The sequence below is a fragment of the Pongo abelii genome, chromosome 5, assembly GCF_028885655.2.
Source record: "Pongo abelii isolate AG06213 chromosome 5, NHGRI_mPonAbe1-v2.0_pri, whole genome shotgun sequence".
In the NCBI taxonomy this organism is placed as follows: Eukaryota; Metazoa; Chordata; class Mammalia; order Primates; family Hominidae; genus Pongo; species Pongo abelii.
In genome coordinates this window covers 101338644-101354871 of record NC_071990.2, presented here as the reverse complement: position 1 = coordinate 101354871, position 16228 = coordinate 101338644, and the positions used below count along the sequence as shown (strand labels likewise).

The window sequence follows — 16228 nt, the reverse complement described above, 5'->3', positions numbered from 1 at the left end:
GAACTGGAACACCCCAGATCAGGCAGAAGAGGCAAGGCCACAGAACCATCCCAAATGAAGGATTTCCAAAGGAAATAACAGGAATCTGGTAAAAAGACCTGTCAGTGCTTTAAGCCCACATCTTTCCGATTCAGCTACATCTGCAACTGGTTTCGTGTCCCTGTAGTGCCCAGGCTCCCTCTTCTCTTCCTATTGCCTTTCACTCCAAGCCAGCCCAGGCTGTGTGCAGGACCTTGCTTAAGCACATGCACACCCCCAGATAATGAGTTTAACTAATGCTAGGCTCCCATTACCTTGTGGTTTGTAGTGCTCACAGTTTTAGCTTGCTCTTTGCCTACTTAAGTCACAGAACAAATATTTTAAATTGCAAAACCCCGGTGGCATTTTTAGATTTTGCACTTGTCCCAACCCTGCAACATCATCATTATTATTATTATTCAAGCCCACTGGGAGCTACTCTCCTGGGAGCCTTAAACCTAAGCAGCATTTGGGGAATCTAAGCAAGTTTTCCCTGTGGGCTGGCATGAGTGGCATCTCTTGACAGGAGCTCCTTCTCCTACCACTACCCTATACCTTTCTCCTTCCAAGACACCAAGAAGATTTTAGTTTCCTGGGACAAAGAAAGGGGTTGGGCAAGCATTCCCTCACTGACCTGGCCTTCACACCTTTGAAATTATCTAGAAAGGCACTTAACTCTAAGACATCTTCTGTCAGATTTCCCTGTGTCCTTCCCCCAATATTTTCATATTCCCAACTAGTTTTCCTCAGAAACATAAACAAGAAAACAAAATCCAAACTGTCCCTGACACTTTCAAGCTCTTGCCAATTTATTTCCTCTTCTTCACGTCACATTTCTGGCAGGACTGACTTACATTCTCAATTTCAATGGCCCACCCCCTCCCCATTCACTCCCACATCCCTGCAGTCTGGCATCTCTCCCACCCATCATGGTCTTCACTGACTCCACCACATTTTGATAGCAAGAATTAAATGCTCATCTCTTATCCTAATGAAGCTCACTCATTCCACAAATTTAGGAGGGGCAATTGCATGCCAGATGGAAAGCCCTGCTCTCATGGAGTTTGCATTCTAAGGAGAGCAGTTTTACAAGCCCACACTAGTACACTGTATAGTGTACCAGGTGGTATAGGTGCCATGGAGAAAAATAAGGAGGAGAGGAAGAAAGAGTAGTGCCTTTTAAAATAAGAGATGGTTGGAGAGGGCTGCACTGAGAAGGTGACATTTGGACTAAGACTTGAAGGAGGTGACACTGATGATTTAACATTCTCTCCTTCCCTCAGTTTCTAAAATAGCACTACTTTCCAGATTCTTCTCTCTCTCTCTGCCTGCTCCCTTTTGATTTCCCCACCACTGGTTGGCCTGCAAATGCTGTAATTTCTCCTAGGTTTCAGCTTGGTTTCTCCTGTCACAGCTTCAAGGCCACCCAGGTAATCTCACCCAACACCAGCCTCTCAACTCCTTTCTCCACATGAAACCAACTGGTTTCTCTAGTCTAGACTCTCCTTCTGAGCTCCAGATTTTTGTTTCCTACTGCAAACTGGACACATCTAAATGGAAATCTGCATACACTTGAAGTTTAGCATCTCCAAAACAAGGAGGCATTATCTCCCTCCCCCAGAATTCTACTCATACAAAATCACGCTAAATCTTGGTTAACGATGTCACCTTCTGCTTAGTGCCTTCACTGAAACCTTGAAGTAAACCTCTCTCTCCTACCAATGAAGTCCATATCCAGAACCATCTTTGAAACAGATTCTCCCCTTTCTATATTCCCCTTGTGACTACCCCATTTCAGGCTTGACCATCTCTGCTGCAGCTGTCTTCTCTGATCTCCTCTTCCCCTCTCCTTCCTCCTCAGATCACTGTCTGCATTCTGCAAAACAAAATAAAATTAAACAAATGCCAATCTAAGCATGCTATTCTCCTGCTTAGAAACCTCTGTTAGAACTCTAGTGCTTATAGAGCAACTCCAGGTTTCTCAAATTGACATTTCAAGCTCCAAAATCTATTGCAGGTGTAGCCCCTCTGCAGTCTCTGGTACACCAAATTCATCACCTCAGAATACACTAGATTGGTCCTATCCCCAGACCCAGCAGACTTGGCCACTTCATTCCTTCTGCCTAGAAGGCTCTTTCTCTCTTCTCCAATCCAAACTTCCTGTTCAAGGTTCTGCTCAAACGTCAGCTCCTCTAAGGCCTGATTGTCCCCCAGGCCTCCGGTCACTCAGGCTCTGGGCCCCCTGCCTATTCAGCACTATCTGTTCAGCTATGTGGTCATTATATCTGTCTTCAGGCCAGTTGCTCCTGTTGGACTTCCTGCTCCTTGAAAGCAGGGTCTGACTCGTCTTGTCTCTGCCTGGACTGTGGCCTTATTCACAGAGATAGAGACAGTGAAAGTCTTAAGACTTTCGTTCATGGAGAGCCTGTCAGTTTGATGTATCAAAGTAAACTTACACACACATATACCCTATGGCACTACTCTATGGACTTGCTCCTTGTAAAGCCTCTCATCTCCTAAACACCCCCTGTCCTGAACTCTTTCCAGAGTCACTGGCCAGCTTTCTTCTGTCTACAAACTTTAGACTGCCAGCCCTTCGAATATTGATCTACCAATGCCTACTGCACTGCTATTCCCAAACCCTGCTATTACTCCTTCCATTATAGAACACATAGGCTGTGATTTTTCCCCCTAGAACTGTGTGTGTGTGTGTGTGTGTGAGAGAGAGAGAGAGAGAGACAGAGAGAGAGAGACAGTGTGTGTGTGTGTTTTATGGGTGTATTTTCCTTGTTCGTTTCAGTGGATCCTGAGTCTTACAGGGCACTAGCCTTGTCCACCAATTACTCTGGATCTTTCCCTTTGGGCTGCATGCCCCAGTTGTTTACAAATTTAGAATGAACAAAAGGGCTCATGTGGCTAGTTTTCTATGCCCTGTTTCCTGCCAAACCTGCTCCACTCCATCTCTTTACACTTTTAGCTGAAAGTCACTAACTTCTGTCCTCTTGCTCCCATTTCTCCAGATGGCCCAGAGGGCTCTCTATTCTCTCTATTTGTGCCTCCCCAGACCCTAGATGGCTTCATCTTCGTGGTAGCCCCAGATGGGAAGATCATGTACATCTCAGAGACAGCCTCAGTCCACTTGGGTCTTTCTCAGGTAGGTGAGTGGTTCACATATCCCACCTGCAGTGTTTACAGCCAGAGCTGGAAGCAGGGGTAGGGGGCTGGGTTGGGGGCTGGGTGTGCTTCTCTAAACCTGGAGCTGGACATCTCACAGCTAGCAGGAAGACTCTTAAATGGTTCTGGGTCTCTCCATTTCTCCACTTCCCTTCTCCTTTACCTTCCACCCTAGGCCCAAACAATGGCTACTTTTTTGAGTCCCTACCGCAAGCCAGACAACATGAGAGGAGGTTACATACTTATTTCATGATGTCTTTATCAGAACTTTGCCAGGGAGCTGCTGCTGCTGTTGCTACTACTACTATTACTACTATTATTATTATCATCATTATTACTGCTATTTTTATTATTATATAGACAAGGAAGCGGAATCTTAGATAGGCTGCAATAGATAGCAAGAAGCAGAGCTGGCATTGGAACTCAGGGCCAATTCCAGAATTCTGGCTGCTGTCCTCATGGTCCTGCAGATCCCCTGGCCTAATCTTTCAGTCCCTTCACCGGGCATTCCACCGCCACGGCGGCGGCGACATCCTCCTCTTTACAGGTAGAGCTGACCGGAAACAGCATTTATGAATACATTCACCCGGCAGACCACGACGAGATGACGGCGGTGCTCACCGCCCATCAACCCTACCACTCTCACTTCGTGCAGGGTAAGGTAGACACGTGCCTGCGACTCTCAGGCCCATCGCAGTCCGCTTGTGGTTTTTCCCCAATTAGTCGTGGCAGAGACGCGTGCCGCCCCACGCCGCCGGTATCACACGTCCTGAGCTTCCCTTCGTTCCTCTCTCCCAGAGTATGAGATCGAGCGCTCCTTCTTCCTGAGGATGAAGTGCGTCTTGGCCAAGCGTAACGCCGGCCTCACCTGTGGCGGCTACAAGGTGCGTAGCTGGAAGATCCGCTCCGGGTGGAGTCAGAGGAGGCGGGAAGCGAGGCGCGTGCGGCGTGGGAGGAATGTCCCTACCTCTGGGACTACCCGCAAGGGCACCCCCAGCTTGCGTCAAGGAGCCGCAGGCCAGGACGCTCCACAAGGGCCACGGAACTTTGTGAACAGCTGGGGACTATGTTTAAAGACAAAGTCTGACTGGGTCCCAATACTGGGTGGCCGCGGGGCCTATGAACTTGTGACCCTTAGAGATGGGCCTTCAGGGTCCGTAAGGCCTCTGAAGGGGCGGGTAACTTTGGTGAATCCCTAAGAGGTTATGCATAGCGTTACATAAGAGGTTAGAAACCAGAGCTTTAGTTCGAAGCTATGGGTCTCACGTTGAATGTCGTTGAACGTCATTAGTAGGTTTCAGGGACCTACTTCGCTATTCGGACACGTTAGGGTTGGTGGGGCCAGGCCTCTGCATTTTTACGTGCTCCCAGGTGAGTTCAGTGTGGCTGTGCAGTCACTTTATTAAGACACCTTAGAGCACCAATAAGTTTGGATTCCTTAGTGCATGGGCGTGGTCAGCACAGCTTTGGGGCTAAGTAGAGTTTCAACATGTTTCAACCCCTTCTCCACATTTTGGGGGCTCTTCTTACCTGTGGCTGAGTCTCCCTCCCTCTCCCTCTGCCTCAGGTCATCCACTGCAGCGGCTACTTGAAGATCCGCCAGTACAGCCTGGACATGTCCCCCTTCGACGGCTGCTACCAAAACGTGGGCCTGGTGGCCGTGGGCCACTCGCTGCCTCCCAGCGCCGTCACGGAGATCAAGCTACACAGCAATATGTTTATGTTCCGCGCCAGCCTGGACATGAAGCTCATCTTTCTGGACTCCAGGTGGGTGGGCAGGGCCGGAAAGGGCCTCTCCTAGCCTGATGGCGGCCCTGCTTAGTGACTGAGAGCTTTCTGTCTATCCTATGAGCCCATTTTGCAGATGAGGCGACTGAACCGGCCCTGGAAAGTGAGGGCGGACAGTTAGGTCTCAGACGGCTGTCGAGGGTGTGTGGGAAGGGCATCCCTGCACCCCCGCCTGCATTCATCCTGCAGGGATTGCTCTCCTCAGGGTGGCGGAGTTGACGGGGTACGAACCTCAGGACCTGATTGAGAAGACTCTGTACCACCATGTGCACGGCTGCGACACCTTCCACCTGCGCTGCGCGCACCATTTGCGTAAGGCGCCACCCTGCCCCGTACCCAGGCAACCTTGGCGCTCCCCTGGGTGGGGGAGCCACGATTTAAGTCCCTCCCAAGAGGACAGGTGGGAGCCCAGGGAGCCGGGTGGTGGTGGTGTGTGAGGCCTCCTGAGGGACTGCTCCGACACTGGGCCCACCTAAATTCTCTAACATCCGCGGGCCGCTAATATAGGCGGAAGAAGCATTTCTGGGCGAAATACGTCCCCCGCCCCCGGCGAAGGTATATTACTCTCCTATTGGTATTTTTTTCCCATCTGTGAACCACACTAAAGATGAACAAAAACCAAGGCTGGCGCTCACTTGCGTTGACTCGCCTGGCTTTTGATACAGCTTTGCTTTGAGCATAATCTGCCCGGGCAGGGATCGTGAGCGCCAGAGCTCAGCTGCCCAGAGCCTTACTTCCGTAGTTAGAAAAGCGAATCTGGAGGAACCCCCCCAACTCTAAATGTTCCTCCCTTTGCTAATGGTGAAGACATCTGGCCACCCCAGTATCATCCCAAGAAGGGTGACCAGAGGGCTCGATGCAATACAACGGGACAATCAGTTCCTTCGGGAATTTGCCTGTCGTCTCTCTCTCCTGCCTGGTGCGATTATTAGGGCCCACAGGGAGCCCTCAATTCTCACCACCAGGGATTGCATTTGGGACCAGTCCCGGGAAGGCTGGTTCACCACCATCTGCCTCCTGTCTCTCCGTCAGTGCTGGTGAAGGGACAGGTGACCACCAAGTACTACAGGTTCCTGGCGAAACACGGCGGCTGGGTGTGGGTGCAGAGCTACGCGACCATCGTGCACAACAGTCGCTCCTCCAGGCCACACTGTATCGTCAGCGTCAACTATGTCCTCACGTGAGTGCAAGACTGAGACCCCTTCACCCACCCCAGGCGACCCTGCTCTCTGCGAGAGTGCGGGTGGCGGCACGGCCGGGTTAGACAAGGCTCGGGCCACGGGGAATGCTATTTTGACCCTCGAGGGCTGGCTGCGCCAAGAGGAGGCAGGTCGAACATTTTCATCTTTTTGAAGAGGCTTTCTTCGTTATATTCTAGAGAAAGATTTAGGAGTTTTTCCATCACAGTCCATATTTGCTTTCTTCTCTTTCTTTTTCTCTCTTAACCTTTTAAGCGAACTCTGCATTAAATAAAACTTAATGCGGCAGAAAGAAAGAGAGACAGAGAGGAAAGGATCCAACGTACGGAGGCATTTATGGTTAACAAACAGGACATCTGTTTCATTTTTTCAAATCTGGGGTTTGAAGTTCTTAATTTTAACCAGAGTCTTCAATCAAAGTTAAGAGTTCGGAGAGAGTGGTTTCCCCCCTGAACCACAAAGGGGGCTTAAGTGACCAGGAGGATCTGACTTTAACTCGTAGAAAGCTAAGGGACCCAAGCGAACGCTGCAAGTCTTGGCCGGCGCCCAGGCCCCGCGCCGGGTGTAATTGCTTCACTGAGTGAGGAGCGGAGCTCTGGGTGCCACCTGCGGGCGCGAATGACAGGCAGGCTGCAGAGGCCTGCATTTGAGCCTTATTCTTTCTAGAAACAATAACCGTTTCTGGTTGCCAGTGTGGTCCTGCAGGCTGATCACGTGGCCTGGTGTGCGGCTGGTGAAAAAAGCGTGTTCTGTACAATGTTTGTGAAAGTTGAATTGCTTAGGGTTGAAGCCTTTATGAAGAACTCTTTTGTGTGTGCTGTTGCGCTCTCCCCACCCCTTTTTTGGTAGAGATTGAAATTCTTGTGATTTTAAGGGATCTCCTGGGTTGTTTACTTTGGAAGCTGGAAGTGTTGACACACCAGGCACTTAGTAGAATGCTATTTAGACATTAGGAAGTTGGTGAAGGGGTGCTATTTGGAATCAGACTATACTGTAGGTGATAAGGACTAGATTCGTTTCACGTTGTTTTAAATTGCCAAATTAAAAATGTAGTAGTTGGAAATATTATGCTTGGCAGTAAGACTATTTGTTCTGTGTCTTGTTTAATAAGAAAATTTAATTCAATAGACTTAGAAAATTTGGCTTAGATGAGGATTCAACATTCAAGAATAGTAGCTGACGATTAAGAATAATCTTTTATTTTTTTATCTTAGTAAACAGTGTTAATATTATATAATTCTTGTAATATCAAGAAGGCTGTGTATTTTAACACAAAACAAAATTTACCAATATTTTGGGTTTCATGAAACAAAACTATCAATTTCATGAATACAGTTCTTCATATTATTAAAATAAATGCAAGAGAGAATGGCAAAGCATAGTACATAAAATTGGCCCCTCTGTGAAGCAGTAGTATTAAAGGGTGAAAAATTATGTCTGCTTACCATGGAAAGGAAACGGGCATTCTTTAAGAAGGTGCTTTATATGTCTGAGACATCACAAGCATTACCCATACACTCTGTTCTCTGGTGGGTGCCTGTGGTTAGTAATCATTTTTTATCAAACAGCAGGGTATATAGTCACACAGACCCATATAAATGATCCAAATGCAAGTTAGACCTCCCAATGGGTAAACTTAATTTATGTTTGGAGTCATTTTGAAATATTCTGTTTTGTTTTCCAGTAGATAAGTGTACATTTTTTCTTCTGTTGATTCTGTCATTCCTGACTTTACATACTCCTTCAGAACTGTATAATTAGATGATCAACTTTACATCAAATTTAAAAAGATGTAATGAGGATAAATAAATGATTAATAGAAGGAAAAAGAGCATGGTGCACATTGTTAAAACATTTTATACCTCTGAATGAAAACGGAAATAAACACACAGAAGCATATATACACAGCACACGAGATGAAAAGCTGAAATTGATTACCCTTTTATGAGTCTCAGCTTCAATTTCTTGTAGAAAAATTCTTAGGACAATTTTTATAGCTGCAAATGTGGAAATTGCTTTAGATGAAATGTCATCAAGTGGCTCTGTGTGTGTTGACAGGATTTTCATAATGAACAGGTTGCAGTTTGTTTGATGTGCATATCATACATCTGGCTGGAAGTTACTAATTTACATTGTCTTAGCAAATTAAATAGATGGCTATTGATTCTCCATGGTTGTAGTGAACTACCACATACATTTGTTTTTTAGGGCTACTTCCCTATGAAGCCTGAGAAAGATAAGTGAATTCTTTCTAAATACTCCACCTCAAACAAAGTACTTAAAACCACAAGCTCCCAAATAGTTTGACATGCCAGATGTTTTTCAAATTTAAATGTTTCAATAGCATACATTTTAAAGGGATTTTCATGTCATGAAAATAGAGGTTTTTAAATAAGCCTTGGTCAAATGAGGTTGTGATGTTTTGGTGGAGGCAACATTCATAAGCTCATTGATTTTCTAATTTCCTGATTTATTGCTGAAGTTAAAATATGCCTAGAAAATAAGTTATTATTATCTAACAAAAGCAACAGTGAATTATTTGGCAACCTTGTTTTAATAAGCAGTTGCAACAGGGCATATAGGAAAACTGGATGATTTTAGAGGCAGGTGGTATATGCCTTGGTGCTTTTTACTGACTTTTGTATGCCCACCATATGTTCTGAAAATCTGGAGAGGAGAGTGAGAAGATACTATGATTAAATTCTGAAAATTCCCTTAGTTTCTCTGGGTCTCCGAGGTTCAGTGAAGCTTCTATAGCTCTTCATTAAACCCTTGCTACAAAACAAAAGAAAACAAAACAAAACACTGATCAGTTCATGATTTTCTGTAAGACACACATACCCTGTTAGCTTTACACATTTAAAAAAGATTTTTCTTATAAGTTATGAGTATCCTCAGGCTTTGAAATAAGTGTTAAGTATGACAGGCCTTGCTCTCTGGTTATTTTCAAGAGGGTAGGTGAATGGAACTAGTGTCTAGTAACAAGGATGTCGGGGAAAGTCCGGAATATATGGAGTATACTGTGTAAAGACCTACGTGAGTTTTCTTGAATTCATATTTTCTTGAGTTTAATTAGTATTATTAATTATTCATAGCCAGTTCAGATGGAAAGCTTTAGTTTTTAATGTAAAGAAAATTGAAAATGTAGAACACCTAATAAACTATGAAAAACAATTTCTAAGAAAATTAAGAGTCTTGGTTCTATTTATGTTTTTAGACTACATGTATTTTTAAAATAAGAAATATTCTGCCACTTTTAAAGATAACCCACTAGAGTATAAAATTCCTATTTAAAAATATTTTAAAACATAAACTTTGCAAATATAAAAGTTAAAAGAGAAGTAAATGAATATCCATATTCACATCATCTACATCCAACAACTGTTAATATTTTCCTATATTTGCTTTGTATCTCTCTCTACTTATATGTGTGCCTATTTTTAATGTGTATTTTTTTTCCTACTAAATCACTTCAAAGTAAGCTACAGATATCATGGTGCTTCATCCTTGAATAGCATTTTCCTATGTAGCCACTGTACCATTTATGATGACACATTGAAAATGTTAAAAATTATCGTGTGTAGAGCTTGCAAAAATATAGTTGAGAGCTAGTTTACTGGTGCCGTTAAAAACAATCTGCCACAAATGTTCATCAAGTACTCATTGGTGTATGATCTCAATTAGGCTGATGGATAGATGATATTTTGTGAGGAGACTTTCGTAGGATAGAAAGTTCTAAATGATACTGTATTTTAAATTAGCTTTCTAATAAGACTTACAAGCTAATACAATTCTGACATTATGTCTGGAAAGTAAAAGAGAGAGAATAGATTTAGTGAGTAATTTGGAAATTTTGGAATCAGACAAATTTAACATCTCAACTTCTTTTTCTTAGCAAAGACAGCTTCTCTGCTTATTTATTTTCTAAGTTTAGGATGGAACATTGCTTTCCTAGAAAATCTCACACGGTGTTTTAGAGTGATTCACTCAACATACATGAGGAAGTAGTTTTCTGCGTTAAAACTTCTATTTCTGTGTTACTAAAAGCAGAACAAATAGAGACAATTTATATTGGTAGTGTATATAACATTTGCTGTCTAATAAATACCCCTTTTGAATTCATAGAAAAGTTAGGCCAAATACCAAAAGTGACATACAGTACTTCCTTCATGTCAATGAAAAACAAAGGGGGCTCTATATTGTAATTACTGCAGATCCTATACTTTTTGTTGTTGTTTGCATATGGTATGTTAACCACAACAACTTACCATTATGAGAACCACTGTAGTTCTTAGAATTAAAAAGGATTTTAAATGTTAACATATTCTGTAAATATAAAACCCGACATATCCTTGCCATAAAGCAACAAACATTAAAATATGTTCATATTGCTTTCCTCTTTTAGGTACATTATTGGTGCTGGGTTAATTTGGGTTTTCAAATTTTTAAAAATTACTTATTTAAAGACCAGTGCTATATTATTGTTATTACTAGGAGTTTTTAGAGAATGCTTTAAAAAAACTTGACCAATAACATATATAGTTATTGAGTACACTTTATTTTCCTGTTTAGCAAAATCACTATTATATTACAAAAATATAAATACAAACAATATAAAATGAAACACCTTTTCACTTAGCAAGCTACAGAAAATATAAAATAATTTACTCTCTGGAGCATTTGTATAGACTTAATCTTTTGATCTTCCAAAATAATAATCATGCACTAATGTATACCCGTAAATTAGATTTGATCCTTAATTGTGTTTAATCTTTACTAAGATAATATTGAACATCAGAGTCACAGTTGTTCTTTTCAGATGATCTTTCATGTAACTTAATGATTATAAAAACAAATTGAAGACATATTTGTATTAATACTAATTTTATAACTACCAAAACACTTAGTTAAAAGGAAGAGCTGGGAGATTTAGTCTCTTTTGAAATACATAATACCAGTTAAATACTCACTTAAATAATCTTATTCTTCATACACTTTTTCCTTATTATAGTATTTTATCAAAAGGATCTGTATTTGGTTTTGAATTCATCTTTTATGAACTTACAGACTTTGTATTTTTTAAACAAATGCTGAATTCATATCTGTTTCAAAGTGCTGTCACACTGGTTACCTGACTTGCTGCTTTGATGGCTCTGCACAGTGGTTGGATCAGAGATGGCTTTTCGTATTTTTAGGTGTGGAAACTGAGGCTCAGATATGCTGAGTAAGTAGTGAAGCCAGAATTAAAAGCTGGTGTGTCACTCCTACTGCATCCTGCTGTTCTCTGTGTATAGGGGTGGAAGTGGAAGGTGGTTGTGGGAAAGATGTCTGAGAGACAGGGATGGATTTGAATGGGTGAGGCCTGTAGTGTTCAGCCCACAAAACTTCAAGATAGGCTTTGATCTGAATTCATGACGGAAGATTAAGAAGCTGCCTCTTTGTGGTTGCTTCACAAGGGTGCGCAGATATTGACATTTTCCTAGCTAAAATTTAGCTGTTCTATCTTCTCAATGACATTCAATTAAGAATGTCTCATTTTTTCCCCATAAGTTTCACTAAGGACATTTTCATTTTGTAAGAAGGAAATGTAGCCTGCAAACATTTTAGTTTTTTACTGAATTGCTTGGTTCTAGATTATACAAGTACATTATTGCTATTACTAATTATTCTATTTCTGCAACCAGATTTAACATTTTATGTTTTTGCTAAACAAAAGAGTTAACCCAAATGTCAGTAGATTTGCAAACCAAGTCAAATGTGATGCAAATTACCTGCTGTGGCAGGGGTGTATTTCTTATATGGTGTGTGTGTGTGTGTGTGTGTGTGTGTGTGTGTGTGTGTGTGTGTGTGTACATCCCCATGGGGATGGGATGGGAGGAAAGAATTGACCCTTTTCTGCCTTTGAGAGAGAATGGAGGGGATATATGGCAGCAGGGGAGGCCCCCTGGGGGTTCTATTCAGAGGCCTGGGATAGAGAACTTCCTAGTGTTCTTGGGGCTGCTGTGCCATCCTCTGGCCCCTTGGCACTGCCACTATCCAACTGCTTCTCCCTCCCCAGGCCTCTCTGGCCTCCACTCCTTCCTCTGTTGTTGCCCTGACCTGAAGGATACTGATTCATAGGAGTTTCCCTTTAGTTCTTGGGTAGAGGCCAGTTGGTGTGTACTGAATGACCAGCCTGTCTACTTTCCTCTGGCTTTCTCTTAGTCTGGCTGTTGGGAAAAAAGGGTTTTGATCTTTGACTCACATTGTAGACAAATACGGATCACTGCCTTATATAAAGGCAGGCACCCATACATGTTATTGTGAATGGATGGAGAATTTCAAGGGAGGCTTTACTTGAACTCCAGAAAAACATGTTTTTGTCTCCTGACTTAGTCTACTGACATGGGAAACACTGTTATGTTTGATACAAGATGTGTGTGTGGTGGGGGATGGGGTGGATTATGCATATCTTCATAATTTAGTAAAAGGCTGCCGCTGCTCTCACCTTTACCAATACTTCCTTCTCTGTTCTTGGCTTATGATGTCTTTCCAGATGAGCAGGTGATCATAGAAAATTCACTAGAGTTGGAATGCTAGTGTCTATTATTGAGCCTTCGTGCAAAAAAGGATTGGTTGGAGTTTAGATGAAATTTGGAATTCCTGAGTACCTGTCAATAGAGGAATTTAGCATTCTGGCTTGCCTGAGGGAGTAAACTCCCCAACTCCATCTCCCTTTCTCCTGCCTTTGGCATTGCCAGGACAGGGAGCTGGCGGCGAAGAGGGCTCCTCCTTGGTGATCATGGAACTGAAAGGAGAAGTTACTTGGTAGGGCATTGACAATGTTTGGGGTCTGGCTGAGCCTGGGCCATCTCCAGAAAGTGATATTGCAATAGGATTGTGATTTTGTTTTTATAAAGACCCACAGTATCATTTTCCAAGCAATCTGTGAAACAAAGGCATGGACTTTAGTGCCAGATGGGCCTGGGTTAGAATGAAGACTCCGCTACATAATAGCTGTGAGGCCTTGAGCAGATCACTCTACCCCTTTGACCTTCTGTTGCCCCATATGTGAAATGGGGACATTTGTACCCACCTTTTGGGGATTTATGGAGGATTAAATGAGATAATATATAGAGAGAATATAGCACAGTATCTGACAGAAAGCAGGTGCTTAGAATTTCTTAGCTGTTTTTACTAGCTCTTGCCAATTATGTAATGTCAACTAAAATACTTTGAAAGAGAATTAATAGTTTTCTCCTTAACTTGACTTTCTGTAAACTCAAATCCATAAATTTAGGTGTTTATTTTCCCTTCCCTCCCCAATCCCTCAACACACAAACCTCCAAGTTTTGTGCTGTTTGTGTGTGGTGATTTCCGCAGTTTGGTTTGGCTCACTCTGTTTTTCACTGTAGTCCTGATACTCTAAGGGGAGTAGAGATTTCTATGTGGAGGGAGAAAACACAACATTTACTGAGCACTTTCTTTGTGCTAGAGAGTGTGGAAGGTGTTTTACATAGGTTAGTTTCTTGGGGAAAAAGAGATCATAAGAAACTAACCAAATATCTAGGGTAATTTAGTTGGAATCAGTGTTTTGTCAACTTTACCAGTGCTAGTAGTTATAATTTAATGTGTATAAAACACCAAACACTGACATTTCTGATGGTGTTCAGTGGAGCCTTTTGTATATTCCTCATTGTTCTACATGGACTGAGTGTGGCTGTATACCAGTGTTTCACAGAGTATAGCAGATTGCAATGATTAATTGCATGATTACATGAAGTAGGAATCTTAGCATTTATCAAGCAGTTGGCAATTTAGTTGGCGAAATAGAAGAGTTCCACTGAAATCTTTGAGAAGTCAGATTAGCTCAGTTTGCAATGTTATGGTATACTTGCACTATTTGCTAAGGACACAGAATACAAAGGAGCTCAAAGTGACAGTGGAGCTATCAGGGAAAGGATGGAATTTTAAGGGTTGGAAGCAGAAGTAGGGTGTTTTGAGATGGGTCAGTGACCTATATACATTTGTCATGTTGTTCTTTTCCAAGTAAGCACTCCTTGTAACACCGTTAGTATCACTCTTCAAATTAGATTCAAACGGTGATGGTCTTACTGCTCTTGTTTAAGCTAGGTTTTCTCTCTTTCTTTACATTCTTTACCTTGAACTTCATTGTTGAAACTGAGCATGTTTCTTTTTTTTAAATTTCAATAGTTTTTCGGGTACAGGTGGTTTTTGGTTACATGGATAAATTCCTTAGTGGTGATTTGTGAAATTTTAGTGCACCTATCACCCAAGCAGGGTACACTGTAGCCAATATGTAGTCTTTTATTCCTCACCCCACAGGGTGGGGTTGGGAAACCCTGGAAGCCCCAAAGTCCATTATACCATTCTTATGCCTTTGCGTCTTCATAGCTTATCTCCTATCTATAAGTGAGAACATGTGATATTTGGTTTTCCATTCCTGAGTTACTTCACTTAGAACAGTGGCCTCCAGTTCCAACCAAGTTGCTGCAAAAGACATTATTTCGTTCCTCTTTATGACTGAGTGGTATTCCACGGTGTATATATACCACATTTTCTTTATCCACTCATTGGTTGATGGGCACTTAGATTGGTTCCATATCTTTGCAATTGCAAATTGGGCTGCTATAAACATGCATGTGCATGTGTCTTTTTCATATAATGACTTATTTTCCTTTGGGTAGATACCCAGTAGTGGGATTGCTGGATCAAATGGTAGTTCTACTGTTAGTTCCTTAAGGAATACCCATACTGTTTTTTATAGTGATTGTACTAATTTACACTTCTATCAGTAGTGTGAAAGTGTTCCCTTTTTACCACATTTACACCAATATCTATTGCTTTTTGATTTTTAAATTATGGCCATCCTTGCAGGTGTAAGGTGGTATCTCACTGGGGTTTTAGTTTGCATTTCCCTGATGATTAGTAATGTCGAGCATTTCTTCATATGTTTGTTGGCTGTTTGTACATCTTCTTTTGAGAAATGTCTATTTATGTCCTTTGCCTACTTTTTGATGGTATTATTTATTTTTTCTTGTTGATTTGTTGGAGATTCTTGTAGATTTTGAATACTCGCTCTTTGTCAGATGCATAGTTTGCAAATATTTCCTTCCAATCTGTGTGTTGTGTGTTTATTCTGCCGATTGTTTCTTTTGCAATGCAGAAGCTTTTTAGTTTAATCAGGTCCCATTTACTTATTTTCATTTTTGTTGCATTTGCTTTTGGGGTCATAGCCATGAATTCTTTGCCTAAATCCATGTTCAGAGGAGTTTTTCCAATGTTATCTTCTAGAATTTATGATTTCATGTCTTAGATTTAAGTCTTTGATCCATCCTGAGTTGATTTTTGTACAAGGTGAGAGACAGGGATCTAGAACTGAGCATGTTTCATCAGGACTGGAAACTATTTTCTCTATATCCTCAAACCCACAAATTTAGGTGTTTATTTTCTCTCCCTTCCCCAGTCCCACAACACACAAACCTCCAAGATTTGTGCTCTTTGTATGTGGTGATTTCTGCAGTTTGGTCAGGCTCACTCTGTTTTTCACTGTTGTCATTGATACTCTAAAGGGAGCAGAGATTTCCATGCAGAGGGAGAAACGTCAGCATTTATGGAGCACCTTCTTTGTGCCAGGAAGGCACAGTCTCTTGCCTTTCCCAAATTGGTACTGATATATAATTAACAAGTTCACCCAGCTTTAGTAATAAATATGTTTTTTTTTTTAGCATCTAGACATAAAACACCATTAAAAATTTTTTTTTGGATATCAGTATTCCGAATGTAAATCTTATTGAAACGAATACACTGTGCTGCCATATGTATGATGGGTATATTTTAAAAATTATTTTCAGAAAGAAAATATGAGGTATATATTAGGATGACAAACACCAGCAGATTGGAGAAAAGGGAGGTTCAAAGTCCCTATACAGCTGGTTCCAGATTTGCAGGGTCAGAGAGTCTCATTTGATATTATAATCCTGTTGTTATTAGAATATGATGCAGTCTAAACCTTAGGCTTCTTAGTTGGATGTTTCAAACTCTGAAAA

At 41.9% G+C, this 16228-nt stretch overlaps 1 protein-coding gene across 2 annotated transcripts in view; it reads left to right on the top strand.

Moving 5' to 3' along the window:
* The window catches only part of SIM1 (SIM bHLH transcription factor 1), an 80247-nt gene that overhangs the window by 11973 nt on the left and 52046 nt on the right, over positions 1-16228 (top strand). Inside the window, exons 4-9 of one of the 2 annotated variants that reach the window (XM_054557909.2) lie at positions 3083-3176; positions 3744-3848; positions 3991-4076; positions 4760-4959; positions 5186-5292; positions 6013-6160. In XM_054557909.2, the coding sequence (XP_054413884.1) occupies positions 3083-3176; positions 3744-3848; positions 3991-4076; positions 4760-4959; positions 5186-5292; positions 6013-6160 (740 nt within the window). Of the gene's footprint in view, positions 1-3082; positions 3177-3739; positions 3849-3990; positions 4077-4759; positions 4960-5185; positions 5293-6012; positions 6161-16228 lie in introns of those variants that run through there. The other variant, XM_063724915.1, reaches the window with a different exon arrangement.